The following is a 14889-nucleotide window of genomic DNA, read 5'->3' as shown; positions in this document are numbered from 1 at the left end:
GAAAAAGGAAATCCTATAGGAGTAAACAAGACAACCTAAATGAGAGGATGGGAGGGGGGAAGAAGGAAATTCTCTAAAACATATCGAAGTGAACCACTAAGTCAAGCAAGGGAAGGAGGGATAGGGAGGGAATGGGGTGGGAACTGGGGAGGGGTTAAATCAATGATGTGTACATGTATGTCCACACAAGATTTTTACCCCAATATGATGTATGAATATAATACACAAATAAAAATTTTAAATAAATTAAAAATTAAAAACTTAAAAGAATTACATGGAGCCAGGCACACGCTTATCCCAGCATTCGGGAGGCTGAGACAGGGGGATCCTGGTTTGAGGCCAGTCTCAGCTACTGAGGCCCTTTGCAACTTAGTGAGACTCTGTTTCAAAATAAAGAATAAAATATAGGGCTGGGAGTGTAGCTCTGAGGTAGAATGTCCCTGGGTTCCATCTTCAGTACCACAAAAATAAATAAATAAATAAATAAATAAATAAATAAATAAATAAAGAAGTATATGAATTAACTTCACAACTTTTTTGGTTATATGAAATTTTTAAAAGTCAAGCAAGGAAATGCCTTTTCTAAAATATAAGTCTAAAGCCAGGAGTGGTGGCTCATGCTTGTAATTCCAGTTACTTGGGAAGCTAAGACAGGAGGATTGCAGGTTCAAAGCCAGCCTTAGCAACTTGTGAGGCCCTCCATAACTTAGTGAGACCTTGTCTAAAAATATAGAGCAAAACAGGGCTGGGGATGCCTCTGGATTCAATCCCCAGTACTGCAAAAATAAAATAAAATAAAAGTCTACATTGGTTGTCACTCATCTATCCTCTACTTGCATTTCAGTACTCAAAAGCAGGGGAGAAAAAAATATTGTATATTGTCTTTATAACCCCAAAACCAGTATTTTAAAAATATATACATCAAAAACATGCTCCAAGGCTACTGGTGGTAAACGCCAAAAGACAACTCAAACAAAATGTCTCATGAGTAATAAGACTTCACTGCAGCCCTGAGATAAAATCACCTTTCCTAGCGAAGGTGAGAATGCTTTCTGCAGTGGCATCTAGAAGGAGGAAAAAAGCCACTGACCTATACTCACTTACTCAAAACTCCATTTGAGCTAAGACTTGAATAATGTCAAACATAAGTACATAAAGGAACAGAAATGCTGCTAACAGGTATACAAAGATTTTTCTTTTCTTTTTTTCCATCTTTGTGGTGCTGGGAATCAAGGCTAGAGCCACATGAATGTTAGGCAAGTGATCTACCACTGAGATAATTCCTAGACCCAAGGTAACTGCTTTTCCTTTTTAATTACCAGGGGACAACCAAAGGACAGACTGTCTTACAACTCCCAAACTACAAATTCATCAGAGGCCTTACTTTCATCCCTCTTAAATACTGGGATCTGTTCAAGATATGCATGCTAAGTAAGCACATACTCTATACTGAGCTGCACCATCACCTCCTGAAACTACAACACTTGATCAATCAAAACTGTCCATTACAAAGAAAAAAAAGCAATTCTTACTGTCTGGAAGAAAAATGCAGGCCTTTAGATTAGAGCCCAAATAATAAAAAGAACAATTCATCTCAAAACCTAATTAAAGTATATAAAAAGTGAAAAATTAGTCTCAAGTTTTTTACTCAAAAGTTGATGACATGATACTCCCTGAGTCCTGATGAGAAACTAGGAAAGAAAAGAAACCCTGATAAAGTACACTGTTCTCTTCATTAGCACAAAGAACTGAGCTGACACAAACTGAAATCAAAGTATCTTACCTCCCAGGAAGGATTAAAAAGGTCATTGCAAAGTTCTTCACAAAAGCTTTCCAAAGGCCATTCATTTGTCTGAATAAGAAAGACATAATTACTGCTAATTCAAAAGGTCTGTTTTATGCTAACAATATAAGTAATTCAATGAGGGATTTATTTGTAGGTCTAGTAGTCTACTAGTGGTAATTAGACTTCTTTTTTTTTGGGGGGGGGGTAAAACTGGGGTTCCTGGAAAACCTTCTACCTCCGGGCTACACTCCCAGACCTATTTTTATACTTTTTTATTTGGAAACAGGGTCTCTTAAGCCAACACAGCTGGCTTTGAACCTGCGCGATCCTCCTGTCTCCACCTCCCAAGCTCGGGGATTACAAGTGTGCACCATCATGCCCAACTAAATTTTTAATAAATAAGATTTTTTTTTTTTTGCAGGTCTGGGGATGGAACCCAGGGCCATTCGACCTCTGAGCTACACCCCCTGCCCTATTTTTTGTTCTTTATTTTGAAACCGGGTCTCACTGAATTGCAGAGGGCCTCACTAAGTAGCTGAGGCTGTCCGCAAATTACGATCCTCCGGTCTCAGCCTCCCAAATTCTGGGATTACAAGTGTGTACCACCATGCCCGGTTAAATAAGATTTTTTTAACTAATAAAGATACAAGATTTTTGCTAGTAAAGATTTTCTCAATTGACAAATTATTCAATACTCTCTAACATAACAGTTTGAGATAATTATAAACAATTTCAATGGACACTTAAGGCATTTCTACAGTACCTCTTCAATTAAGGAAGAGCCATCTGAAATATTATCAATCAAGACTTTGGAATCATTTGCAGTCTGATTAATAACAACATTTGCTATTTTCCGTCTCTTTTCTTCTGGCTCCCCATCAGTGCTATCATTGCTAAAAAACAGAAGTCACCATTTTAAAAATTAGTAAAGGATAACAAGACCCACAATAAATGTAAGAGAATCCATCATATTCTGCTTATATGATTTACATGAATTCATGTATCAAATAACTAAAATTAACTCCTTAATTTTTAACAAGCTGTATCCCATTATTATATCAGTCAATAAATGAATGCTTCATTTCAAATTGGATCTCAAATCTAACATCACTTTTTGTTCCTATACACAATCAGTTCCCCTTCTTTTTCATTTTAAACTCCCTTAATCCAAAAATTTAAATCTGACTTAGTATAACACTAGAATTTTTGGGTTTTTGTACCCCAGAGAAAACTAATATACTGACTAACACAGTATAATCTTAATAGACCTTGAAAAATATAGATGAAACAGCCAAAAATAATTATACAGAAATTTTGAGAAAAATTTTATTTGATGGCTACAAGCCAAAAATATCAAAGCTAGCTTAACAACAAATATTATAAAGGAGAGGACAAGTAAAACTACTTTTATCTGGTATTTAAAAAAGAAAAACTTTAGCTGGGTACAGATGTACACACCTGTAATCCCAGTACCTTGGGAAGCTGAGACAGGAGAATTACAGATGTGAGACCAGGCTCAGCAATTCTGTGAGAGCCTCAGCTAAGTATTGCTCCCTTTTATCCATCATAGTAGCGTGATTGATTTGGCCAGGAGGTTTTTTTCTACAAGGTTATGAAAGTAATCTGAGCCTCCTTTATTGTTTCTTGAATTCTCTCCAATCTAGCTATGTTGGTTGGTCAAAATTACATCCATTGTTAGGCATGTGTCCACTTCCAGGAACTTGCTTTTATAACCACAGAGCTAGCATCCTCACTTCTTTCTAGTCCTTACTCAAAAGTCTCTTCTGTGAAGCCATCCAGACCATCCGATCTAAAATTTCAAACTCTGTAACCCACATTCCACATATTTATTTTACTCTCTTCCCTTTTAAATCCTTATCATTAACATCTCTCTCTACTTATCTTATTGCACATCTTTCCCTTCAGAATGTAAACTCAAAGAAAAAATTCTATTGTATTCAATCCTAGGTCTACAATAATATCTAGGAGAGAGAAGCATTTATTAAAATGATTCATGAAAAGCCGGGCATGGTGGCACACGCCTGTAATCCCAGCATTCGGGAGGTTGAGACCTGGAGGACTGCGGTTCGCGGACAGCCTCAGCTACTTAGTGAGGCCCTCTGCAATTCAGTGAGACCCGGTTTCAAAATAAAGAATAAAAAATAGGGCAGGGGGTGTAGCTCGGAGGTCAAATGCCCCTGGGATCCATCCCCAGACCTGCAATAAATAAATAAATAAATAAATAAATAAATAAATAAATAAATAAAATGATTCATGAACTCCCAAAATGCATGGGACCAGAAGTATTTCTATTTCAGAGTTTTTTTGGATTTTGAAATATTTGAACAGACTTCAATGGCTTAATGTCCTTAACCTATAAATCTAAAGTCCTCTGAAATCCTAAGCTTTTGCTTAAAGTTTTGGATTTTTGGAACATTTTGGATTAAGGGTACTCAACTTATATATGATCATCAATCATTCACTTAAAAAAACTATAATTAATAAGTTCAACAGAGTTTATACTTAAAAAAACTAACTTATACTCAAATATAAATTTCTACCAAACAGAAGTTTATTATTTATCCCCTTTTGTGCCCATTTTTTGTTTGTTTGTTTGTTGCAGTACTAGGGATGGAACTCGGGGGTATTTTACCTCTGAGCTACACTCCAGCCCTATTCTTTTATTCTTTATTTTGAAACAGGGTCTCACTGAGTTGCAAAGGGCCTCACTAAATATCTGAGGCTGTCTACGAACAATGATCCTTCTGTCTCAGCTTCCCAAATACTGGGATTACACCTGGCTCTGTGCCTAGCTTTTAAATAAACACTGTAAACAAATTTTAGTTTTATCTGAATGATAAAAACAAAAAAGTACTATCATCTGTGACAAAATCCTAATTTTAGAGGCTTTCCAATGTGTATTTATCGTTTAATCAAATATTTCTTAAAAACCACTAAAAATTGATTCAATAGATTATGAGTGAAGACCAAGAACCTACACTTTAATAAGCCCCTCTGAAAGCATCTGAAGGGAGCAGATTTAAACTGCCCTTGAATGCCGGGCGTGATGGCGCACGCTTGTAATCCCCGCACTTGGGAGGCTGAGACACAGGATCGCACGGGTTCGAAGCCAGCCTCAGCTACTTAGTGAGGCTTCCAGCAACTTAGTGAGACCCTGTTTCCAAATAAAATATAAAAAGGTCTGGGAGTATAGCCCAGAGGTAGAAAGCCTCTGGGTTCCACCCCCAGTACCACCAAAAAATAAATAAATAAATAAATAAACGGCCCTTGAAGATCACTGGTCCAAATCATGTACAGTTGACATTTGTATTAATCCATTATGGAACTAACAATGTCTTTACCTGAAGAGTTCTTTTCTACAAGTAAGCCAGCCTGGAATATTAACTGCTACTAAGCATAGCCCCCAGCTTAGGGAATAGGTGATGCAACATCCTGATTATACTTCTTACTTTACTAATGCAGTCCTCTTAATTTGTGGTCCTCGGTTGACATCTTTAAATTCATTCTTTACTACTCTCCACCCACCTCCACTCATCCTAGTACCCTTCTGTTTCTTGAGTAGTCCATGATTAAGGCATTTACATCCATTTCCTCTGCCTGGAATGTTCCTCCTTTGTAATCTTTAGCCCTTATTTGAAGCTAATAATTTGTAAGAAAAAAAAATTTTTTCCCTGTAAGGACTTTTCTGGAAAACCTGTCTCAGTCCCTAGTAACAGTAAACCCTCTGGTGACTGCGCAAGATAATCAACAGTACTCCCCAGTTAATCAAAAGGCAAATCATTTTTATAAATCAAGCAGATAAACTTAAGTCACAGATTTAAGCATTATTATTTAAAGTAAATAAACAGAAAAAATGCTACCTCTTCTCATTAGCTTCCACTGCATCCCTGGATCTCTGTTTTGCAAATAATTTGGCCATTCTTTTAGCTTTGTTCTTCTGTCTATTGCTCATTCCTGCTCGAAATTCAGAGTCAATCAATTCAGCTGCCTGGAGAGTCTAAAAGAGTAAAAGAATGCTGAGATTAAACTTCTGAAGTTAAAATAAATACCTATAGTCTTGGCCTCGGTAGAGGACTAAACTTGTAAATTTTAGTGTATACCCATCAGTCACTTTTTTTTTTTTGGTGCTAGTGGGGATTGAACTCAGGGTTGCTCTACTGGGATACACCCCCAACCCTTTTTATTTTAAAACAGGGTCTAACTAAATTGCTAGGGCTGGCTACAAACCTGCAACCCTCTTCTCAGCCTCCCAAGTACTGGGATTACAGGTGTGTACTACTATCCCCATCATATTCGTTTTGACAGCCTCATGCTATTCTGTTGTAGGCTGTTCCATTTCACCCTCTTCCTCCTTATTTGTCCAATTCCAAATAGATATGCCTGTGTCTCTTAACATTTTTTTAATTCTTTATTTTGAAACAGGGTCTCACTGAGTTGCAAAGGGCCTCACTATTTAGCCAAGACTGTCTGCAAAAAGTGATCATCCTGTCTCAGACACCCAAATGCTGGGATTGTTTTTGTTGTTGTTTGTTTGGTTTGGGTTTTTTTTTTTTGCGGGTCTGAGGATGGAACCCGGGGGGCATTCAACCTCCGAGCTACACCCCCTGCCCTATTTTTTATTCTTTATTTTGAAACATAGTCTCACTGAGTTGCAAGGAGCCTCACTAAATAGCTGAGGCTGTCCTCAAAACTGCGATCCTCCTGTCTCAGCCTCTGAAAAGCTGGGATGACAAGTGTGCACCACCACGCCCAGTGATAAGCAGAATTTTTAGGGCCCATAAAGGTTCTAAAAGAATATTGGGGGACAGGAAAAGTACTAACCCTTTAAAATGTACTATCTCACTTATATGTGAGGACAGTGCCAAAGCTCTTACTAGAGCTTCAAGAGTCTGTGACATTAAAAAAAAAAAAAAAAAAGCCGGGCATGGTGGCGCACACTTGTAATCCCAGCATTCGGGAGGCTGAGACCGGAGGATCACGGTTCGCGAACAGCCTACTTAGTGAGGCCCTCTGCAACTCAGTGAGACCCGGTTTCAAAATAAAGAATAAAAAATAGGGCAGGGGGTGTAGCTCGGAGGTCGAATGCCCCTGGGTTCCATCCCGACCCGCAAAAAAATAAAAATAAAAAAAAAAGAAAAGAAAAAGAAAAAAAACAAAAATCGGTTAAACTGGGCAAGCATGTTAGCAGCACAGGCTTGTACTCCTAGTAGCTGGAAGGCTGAAACAGAAGAATTGCAGGTTTGCAGCCAGCTTCATCTACTTAGTGAAGCCCTCTACAACTTAGTAAGACAGTTTTAAAATAGAGTAGCTGGGCATTGTGGCACATGCCTGTAATCCCATCATTGAGGAGGCTGAGACTGGAAAATTACGGTTTGCAGACAGCCTCAGCTATTTAGTGAGGCCGTCTGCAACTTAGTGAGACCCTGTTTCAAAATAAAGAATAAAATATAGGGCAGGGGGAGCCAGGCGTGGTGATGCACATTTGTAATCCCCCCGCTTGGGAGATGGAGACAGGAGGATCACGCAGGTTCGAAGACAGCCACGCTGGCTTAAGAGACCCTGTTTCCAAATAAAAAATATAAAATAGGTCTGGGAGTGTAGCCCGGAGGTAGAAAGGTTTCCAGGAACCCCAATACCACCACCAAAAAAAAATAGGGCAGGGGGTGTAGCTTGGAGGTCGAATGCCTTTGGATTCCATCTCCAGACCCCCACAAAATAATAATAATAATAATAATAATAATAATAATAATAATAATAATAACAATGATGATGATAAAACAAATAAAATAAAGAATAAAGGCCGGTTGTGGTGGCACATGCTTGTAATCCCAGCATTCGGGAGGCTGACCAGAGGATCACAGTTTGTGGACAGCCTCAGCTACAAAGTCACACCCTCTACAACTTAGTGAGACCCTGTTTCAAAATAAAGAATAAAAAATAGGGCAGGGGGTATAGCTCGGAGGTTGAATTCCCTGGGTTCCATCCCCAGACCCTCAAAATAAAATAAAGAGAAAGAAAGAGAGAAAACAAGCAAGCAGGCAGGCAGGCAGGCAGGCAAGCAAGCAAGCAAGCAAGCAAGCCAGGCGTGGTGACGCACACTTGTAATTCCAGCATTCGGAAGGCTGAGACAGGAGGAATGCAGTTCACGGATAGCCTCAGCTACTTAGTGATGCCCTCTGCAACTGAGTGAGACCCTGTTTCAAAATAAAGAATAAAAGGGCTGAGGGTACAACTTGGAGGTATAATGCACCTGGGTTCCATCCCCAGCACCACAAAAAATACATAAAAATAGATAAAATAAATAATAAAAAAAAATAGGGCTAGGGGTATTGCTCAGAGGTAGAATGTCCCTGGGTTCAATCCCTAGTACAGCAAAAAAAAAAAAAAAAAGTTAAGAAACACATGTAGAGCCACCAGGAATTAGAGAAAAAAGAGGAAAAGAAAGTGAAATTATAACCACAAAACAAAAATAAAGCTGTCAAAGAATGTGGTCAATCTCTATATACTGATATATTAAGATGTATGAAGTGGGAAATGGTAAACATGGCTTAAATAAATACATATATATTTGTATATGAACATAAAATTTCAGGAAAGATATATAAGTAACTTAAGAAGGGTTGTGGGGCATAGGGACATGTGTGTCCATGAACTGTTAAGACTTTTTACTTCACATTGTATGCCCTTTCTTATTACTTGTGTTTTTGTCATGTTTCTCAATTAAAAGAATGAATCATGCTGGGTGTGGTGGCACATGCCAGCCTCCCTAACTTAAGGAGGCTCTGGACAACTTAGTGAGAACCTACTTCAAGATAAAAACTTAAATAGGACTGGGGGTGTAGCTCAGAGGTAAAACTTCCCTAAATTCAATCCATATATATGTGTGTGTGTGGATAAATATATATGGGTGTGTGTGTGTGTATATATATATCACAAACACAAAAGAGAAAATATAATGAATGAATGAATGAATGAATGAATGAATGAATATGAATCAGAATCATGCCGGGCATGGTGGCATAGGCTGTAATCTCAGTACCTGAGAGGCTGAAACAGAAGCACTGCAGGTTCAAGGAAAGCCTCACCAAGTAGTGATACTCATCAACCTAGTGAGACCCTGTTTCTAAATTTTAAGAGAGAGAGAGAGAGAGAGAGAGAGAGAGAGAGAGAGAGAGTGTGTGTGTGTGTGTGTGTGTGTGTGTCTGTCTGTCTGTCTGTCTAGGGGTGTAGCTTGGAGGTAGAATGCCTCCAAGTACAATTCCCAGCAAAACACACACACACACACACACACACACACACACACACACACAGAATCATAACTCTAAATACTTCTATCATTAAATCTATGATAGCCATTATTATCTCTCATTCTCCCTCCAAATTATTTTTTCCTAGCAGGGTATGGTGGCACCCATTTGTAATCTCAGTGCTTGGGAGGATGAGACAGAAACAGCATACATTCAAGGCCAGCCTGAGCAACTTAGTGAAACCTGTTTCAAAATAAAAAATAAAATAGAAAGCTGAGCATGGTGTCGCATGCTTGTAATACCAGTACTTGGGAGGCTGTTACAGGAGGATCCGGGTTTATGGCCAGCATCATCTACTTAGTGAGGCCCTCTGAAATTTAGTGAGACCCTGTTTCAAAATAAAAAATAAAAAATCCAGCTGGAGGTGTAGCTCAAAGGTAGAATGCCCCTGGGTTTAATCCCCAGCACCACAGGGGGGAAAAAATTGGACTAGGAGTATAGCTTGGAGGTAGAATACCTCTGGGTTCAATCCCCAGTACCACACACAAAAAAATTTTTTTTTTCCCTTCACCTAAGAACAATTAGAACAACTAGGATTTTTCAATTCTAGAGGCTCCTAAAAGGTCCACCACAACTTTTATCTAACAGTCCAGGGTCTGAGGTAAGCTAAGCTTCTTTCTCTGGAAACCTGTCACCAGAAATTTAGTGTAAGTGCCAGGAGTAGTGACACATATCTGTAATCTCAGCTACGTGGTAGGGAATCTGTCTCAAAATAAAATTTTAGAGAAGGGATAAGGACAGCCAGGCACGAAGCATACTTGTAATCTCAGTACTTGGTAGGCTGCAAAAACAAAAAATAAAAATGGTTAGGAGTAAGCTGGGCGTGGTGGTGCACACTTGTAATCCCAGCATTTGGGAGGCTGAGACAGGAGGATCACGGTTTATAGACAACCTCAGCAACTTAGTGAGGCCCTTTACAACTCAGTGAGACCCTGTTTCAAAATAAAGAATAAAAAATAGGGCTGGGGGTATAGTTCAGAGGTAGAATGCCCCCGGGTCCATGTCCAGTACCAAAAAAAAAAAAAAAAAATGCTAGGGGTATATGGTTCAGAGGCAGAATACCCTTGGGTTCAATCCCCAAAACACACATACACACCAATGATAATAAAATTGGGTTCATAGGTAGACTTCCTGGATTCAATCCCCAGTACCACACACACACACAAAAAGAAATGGGCTGGGGCCAGGTGGGATAGCATATGCCTATAATCCCAGTACTTGGGAGACAAAGACAGGAAAATCTCAGACTTAATGATACCCTCTGCAAGGTAATAAAACTCTAAGCAATCTAGTGAGCCCTTGTTAAAAAAGAGCCAAGAGGACTAGGGGATATAGCTTGGAAGCAGAATGCCCTGGAGTTCAATTCCTAATACTGCAAACAAAAAGGGGAGGGGAATGGCTAGAGGTGCAGTTCAGTGGTAAAGCATTTCCTTCCACATGCACATACACACAAATTCAATTTATGAAGACACTAAATTATAGTGGCACTAAACAGCAATGAGTAAAATTAAGCACAGTGCTGGAAAAATTGCAACTGCATAAGCAAAATGAAGCAAGCCCTTTGTATTGTTATCAAACAACCAAATATTTTACCTACAGGTTGTTTGTTTACAAGGGCTGCGGAAGTCGGGGTATAATCCAAATCTTCATCATTGAAGAGTTCTTCAGTGCTCATTCCAATTGCTTCTCCCATATTAAGGCCAAGTTTCTTCTGTAATAGTTTTCGTTGGCGTGCTATCCTCTCTTTAGGATCCACTTCACCTTTAAGCAGAAAAGAAATAATACATTTCCTCCAAATCAGTTAAGAAATCTTCTGTAACATGCAAATCAGACTCCATTAAAATAACCTAACAGCTGGACACGGTGGTGCAAAACTGACCACAGTACCTAGGAGGCTGAGACAGGAGGCCCGCAGGTCCAAAGACAGCCTCAGCCAATTAGTATGTCCCTGTTTCAAGTAAGGAATGAAAAGGGCAGGGAGGAGCTTGGACGGAGACTATATCCTGAGTTTAATCCCTAGTACCAAATAAATAAATAGCCTTAGAAACTACCTAATAACCACACCCACAGTAATTTCAATATCCCATAAATCTACTGCTTAATCACAATTGGAAAAGAGGGTTCTAACTCAAAAAACATCCTAAGAGTTTTCACTAAAATTCTATCATTGTCTCACTATCAATTATTAAGTACATATGAAATGAGATTCATTGCTATAGAAAAAAATCAATCTCATTTTATAGCTGCACCTTGTGCTTTTTCTAAAAGATCTAACAAGACTACACAACAAAATCTAGGTTTTAATTGGCAGAAAAAGATCAACAAATAAATGATTATTTCAAGTGTGGCCTCTATATGTTCTGAGATAACATAGCCCCCAATTAACCAAAAAATAAAGATAAGTAAAAGTAGACAAGTTTTTTTGCTTGTTTTTTTTTGGGGGGGGGGTGGTACTGGGGATGGAACCCAGGAGCATTCTATCTCCAGGCTACCTCAGCCCTATTTTTTATTCTTTATTTATTTATTTTTGGTGGTACTGGAGGTGGAACCCAGAGGTTTTCTACCTCTGGGCTATACTCCCAGACCCATTTTATATTTTATTTAGAAACAGGGTCTCACTTAAAGTTGCTGAGAGTCTCACTAAGTAGCTGAGGCTGGCTTCGAACCTGTGCAATCCTCCTGTCTCAGCCTCCCAAGTGTGAGGATTACAAGCGTGCGCCACCACACCCGGCGTTTTATTCTTTATTTTGAAGCAGGGTGTCACTAAGTTGCAAAGGGCCTAAGTAACTGAGGTTGTCTGCGAACCATGATCCTCCAGTCTCCCGAATGCTGGAATTACAAGCATGTACCACCATGCCCAGCAACTGGTCTTTAATGTTTCAAGTAAAACTCTCAATCCTTCAGTGCTAAATAGCAAACTGGAATACATCAAAAGACATTCTTTCTTTCTTTTTTTTTTATTTTTTTGGTGGTACTGGGGGTGGAACCCAGAGGCTTTCTACCTCCGGGCTATACTCCCAGACCTTTTTTATATTTTATTTGGAAACAGGGTCTCACTAAGTTGCTGGAAGCCTCACTGAGTAGCTGAGGCTGGCTTCGAACCGGTGCGATCCTCCTGTCTCAGCCTCCCAAGCGTGGGGATTACAAGCGTGCGCCACCATGCCCAGCTTAAAAGACATTATTTCAAAAATAAAAATTTAGTTTTAAACAGCTAAGCTAGAAAAGATGATACATTACCAGAAAAACTTTTAATTTAAAAAACAATAATGATCTGCTTTTAATAATGTATGAGTAAATTCTTCCTGGACTAACCCTCTACAGATAACAAACCTTGGTCAAAATATTTTTTTCCACTGGGCATGGCGGTGCACACATCTAATCCCAGTACAGGGGAGGCTGAGACAGGAGGATCACAAGTTCAAAGCCAGCCTTGGCAATGTATGGAAGCTGTCAGAAACTTAATGAGGCCCTGTTTCCAAATAAAGAAATAAAATTGGATTGGAGGGTAGCTTGAAGATAGAATGCCTCTAGGTTCAATCCTGAGTACAAAATAAATAAATAAATGAATAAAAAGAAAAAATATAAAATGGGGTCAAGGGTATAGCTTGGAGGTAGGATGCCTCTGGGTTCACTCTTCAGTACAAAAAAATAATAATAATAAATTTTTCCAAACTACCTGAAGGCACTGGAAAGGTAACAGGCATTTACTGAGTTGTCAACAGTTGTAAGAAGGTAATGGTACTGGGTGAGATTCTCCTTTTTGTAGCTTTTAGCCTGAAGACAGACTTAGTCCATGAAATGTGGGGCAGCTAAAACTTGAATTAAAAACCCACAGTTGCTAGGTACAATAATAACACAGGCCCGTAACCCCAATTATGTGGGAGGCTGAAGCAGAAGAAATACAAGTTTGAGGCCAACCTGGGAAACTTAGTGAAACACTACCTCAAATTGTTTTATAAAAGGTTAGATTTGTGCCAGGAGCAGTGGTTCAGGAGGCTGAGACCAGATAATCATGGCTTGTGGACAGCCTCAGCTACTTAGTAAAGCCTTGGCAACTTAGTGAGACCTTGTTTCAAAATAAAGAAGCTGGGCCCCGTGGTGGTGCACTCTTGTAATCCCTGTGCTTGGGAGGCAGAGACAGGAGGATCCCAAAGCCAGCAGTGCTGACTTAAGAGACTCTGTTTCCAAATAAAAAAGTATAAAAATAGGTCTGGGAGTGTAGCCCAGAGGTAGAAGGGATTCAGGGAACTCCAGTACCACCAAAAATAAAAAATAAAGAAGAGGGATGTGTTGGCACACACTTGTAATCCCAGCATTTGGGAAGCTCGCGGACAGCCTCAGCTACTTAGTGAGGCTCTCTGCAACTTAGTGAGAACCTGTTTCAAAATAAAGAATAAAAAAATAGGGCAGGGGTGTGTAACTCGAAGGTAGAATGCCCCTGGGTTCTATTCTCAGACCCACGAAAGAAAGAAAGAAAGAAAGAAAGAAAGAAAGAAAGAAAGAAAGAAAGAAAGAAAGAAAGAAAGAAAGAAAGAAAGAGGCAGGGGAGTATAGCTCGGAGGTAGAATACCCTGGGTTCCATGCCCAGACCTGCCAAAATAAAAAGCTAGAACTGTAACAGCTCATAAGTGGCAGATCATTTACCCAGCATATTGAGGCCCTGAATTCAATCCTCAGTGGTAGTAGTGGGGACCACAGTCTTTCTGGCTTGAAGAACTAGAGTAAAGAGAGTTTGCGATCTGTATAGAAAGGAGAGACTCAAAGCCAGAGAAAAGAAGACCCAAATTTGATATAATTCAGCCCAAATCTCTGACTGATCCCTAAAATACATATGGTACAGGATAGACTCCAAACAGTATAGAGCTAAAGCTAAAATAGAGACCTGAGCCTTTGTAAAATACAAAAGGAACTGAACTTACAATTCTTAATTCTATCAAATGCCTGCTAAAACAAATAAGCAAGCAAAAAGAATAACAACCTTCGAAGGAATATTACAGAATCCAGTTTGCACACTGTTTTAACATTCATAATATACAGGATACTTCCCAAAATTATCCAGTGCAAAATGTAAGCCATTCCCAAAGGAAAGACAAACAATGGAAACAATTCTGAGATGCCTCAGATGCTAGAAGTAAGAATTTTAAGCAGCTAATAAGTGCTCAATGTAAGGAGATAAAATAGACCAATAAACTATTATTTTTTTTAAAAGTTCTAGGGTTGGGGGGGTATACCTCAGAGGTAAAATGCCTCTGGGTTTCAATCCCCAGTACCATAAAACATAAATTAAAAAAACTTAAATTCTAGAACTGCAAAATATAATATCTGAAAAAAACAAAAATTATTGAAAGAGATTAAGAGCTTAATGGAAGATAACAGGACAAAGAACAAGTGAATACAAAGATAAAGCAACACAAAGTAACCAATCAAAAGAACAAAAAGGAGGCTGGGTGTGGTGGCTCACACTTGTAATCCACTGGGAAGCTGAGACAGGAGAATTTCAGGTTTTTGGTCAGTCCCAGCTACTTAGTGAGGTCCTCTGCAACTTAGTGAGACCCTGTTTCAAAATAAAGAATAAAAAGTAGAAAGGGGAAACTAAGAGTGTGTAGCTCAGAGGTAGAATGCCCCTGAGTTCAATCCCCAATTCCTAAAATATATATATATAAAATAATAAATATAGCGGGGCATGGTGGCGCACACTTGTAATCCCCGCTCTTGGGAGGTGGAGACAGGAGGATCACGCAGGTTCGAAGCCAGCGTGCTGGCTTACAAGACCCT

At 39.2% G+C, this 14889-nt stretch overlaps 1 protein-coding gene across 1 annotated transcript in view; it reads right to left on the bottom strand.

Moving 5' to 3' along the window:
- BTAF1 (B-TFIID TATA-box binding protein associated factor 1) overlaps positions 1-14889 on the bottom strand; it is a gene marked incomplete at both ends in the record, with an annotated part of 111878 nt that overhangs the window by 75619 nt on the left and 21370 nt on the right. The window contains 4 exon segments of the mRNA XM_080695169.1: positions 1784-1852; positions 2550-2679; positions 5668-5804; positions 10712-10875. Coding sequence (XP_080551295.1) covers positions 1784-1852; positions 2550-2679; positions 5668-5804; positions 10712-10875 — 500 coding nt within the window.

Source organism: Muscardinus avellanarius (genome assembly GCF_963383645.1).
Source record: "Muscardinus avellanarius genome assembly, chromosome: 4".
NCBI classification, from domain to species: domain Eukaryota; kingdom Metazoa; phylum Chordata; class Mammalia; order Rodentia; family Gliridae; genus Muscardinus; species Muscardinus avellanarius.
The sequence above is the reverse complement of the archived record's forward strand: the minus strand, read 5'-3'. Positions and strand labels throughout refer to the sequence as shown.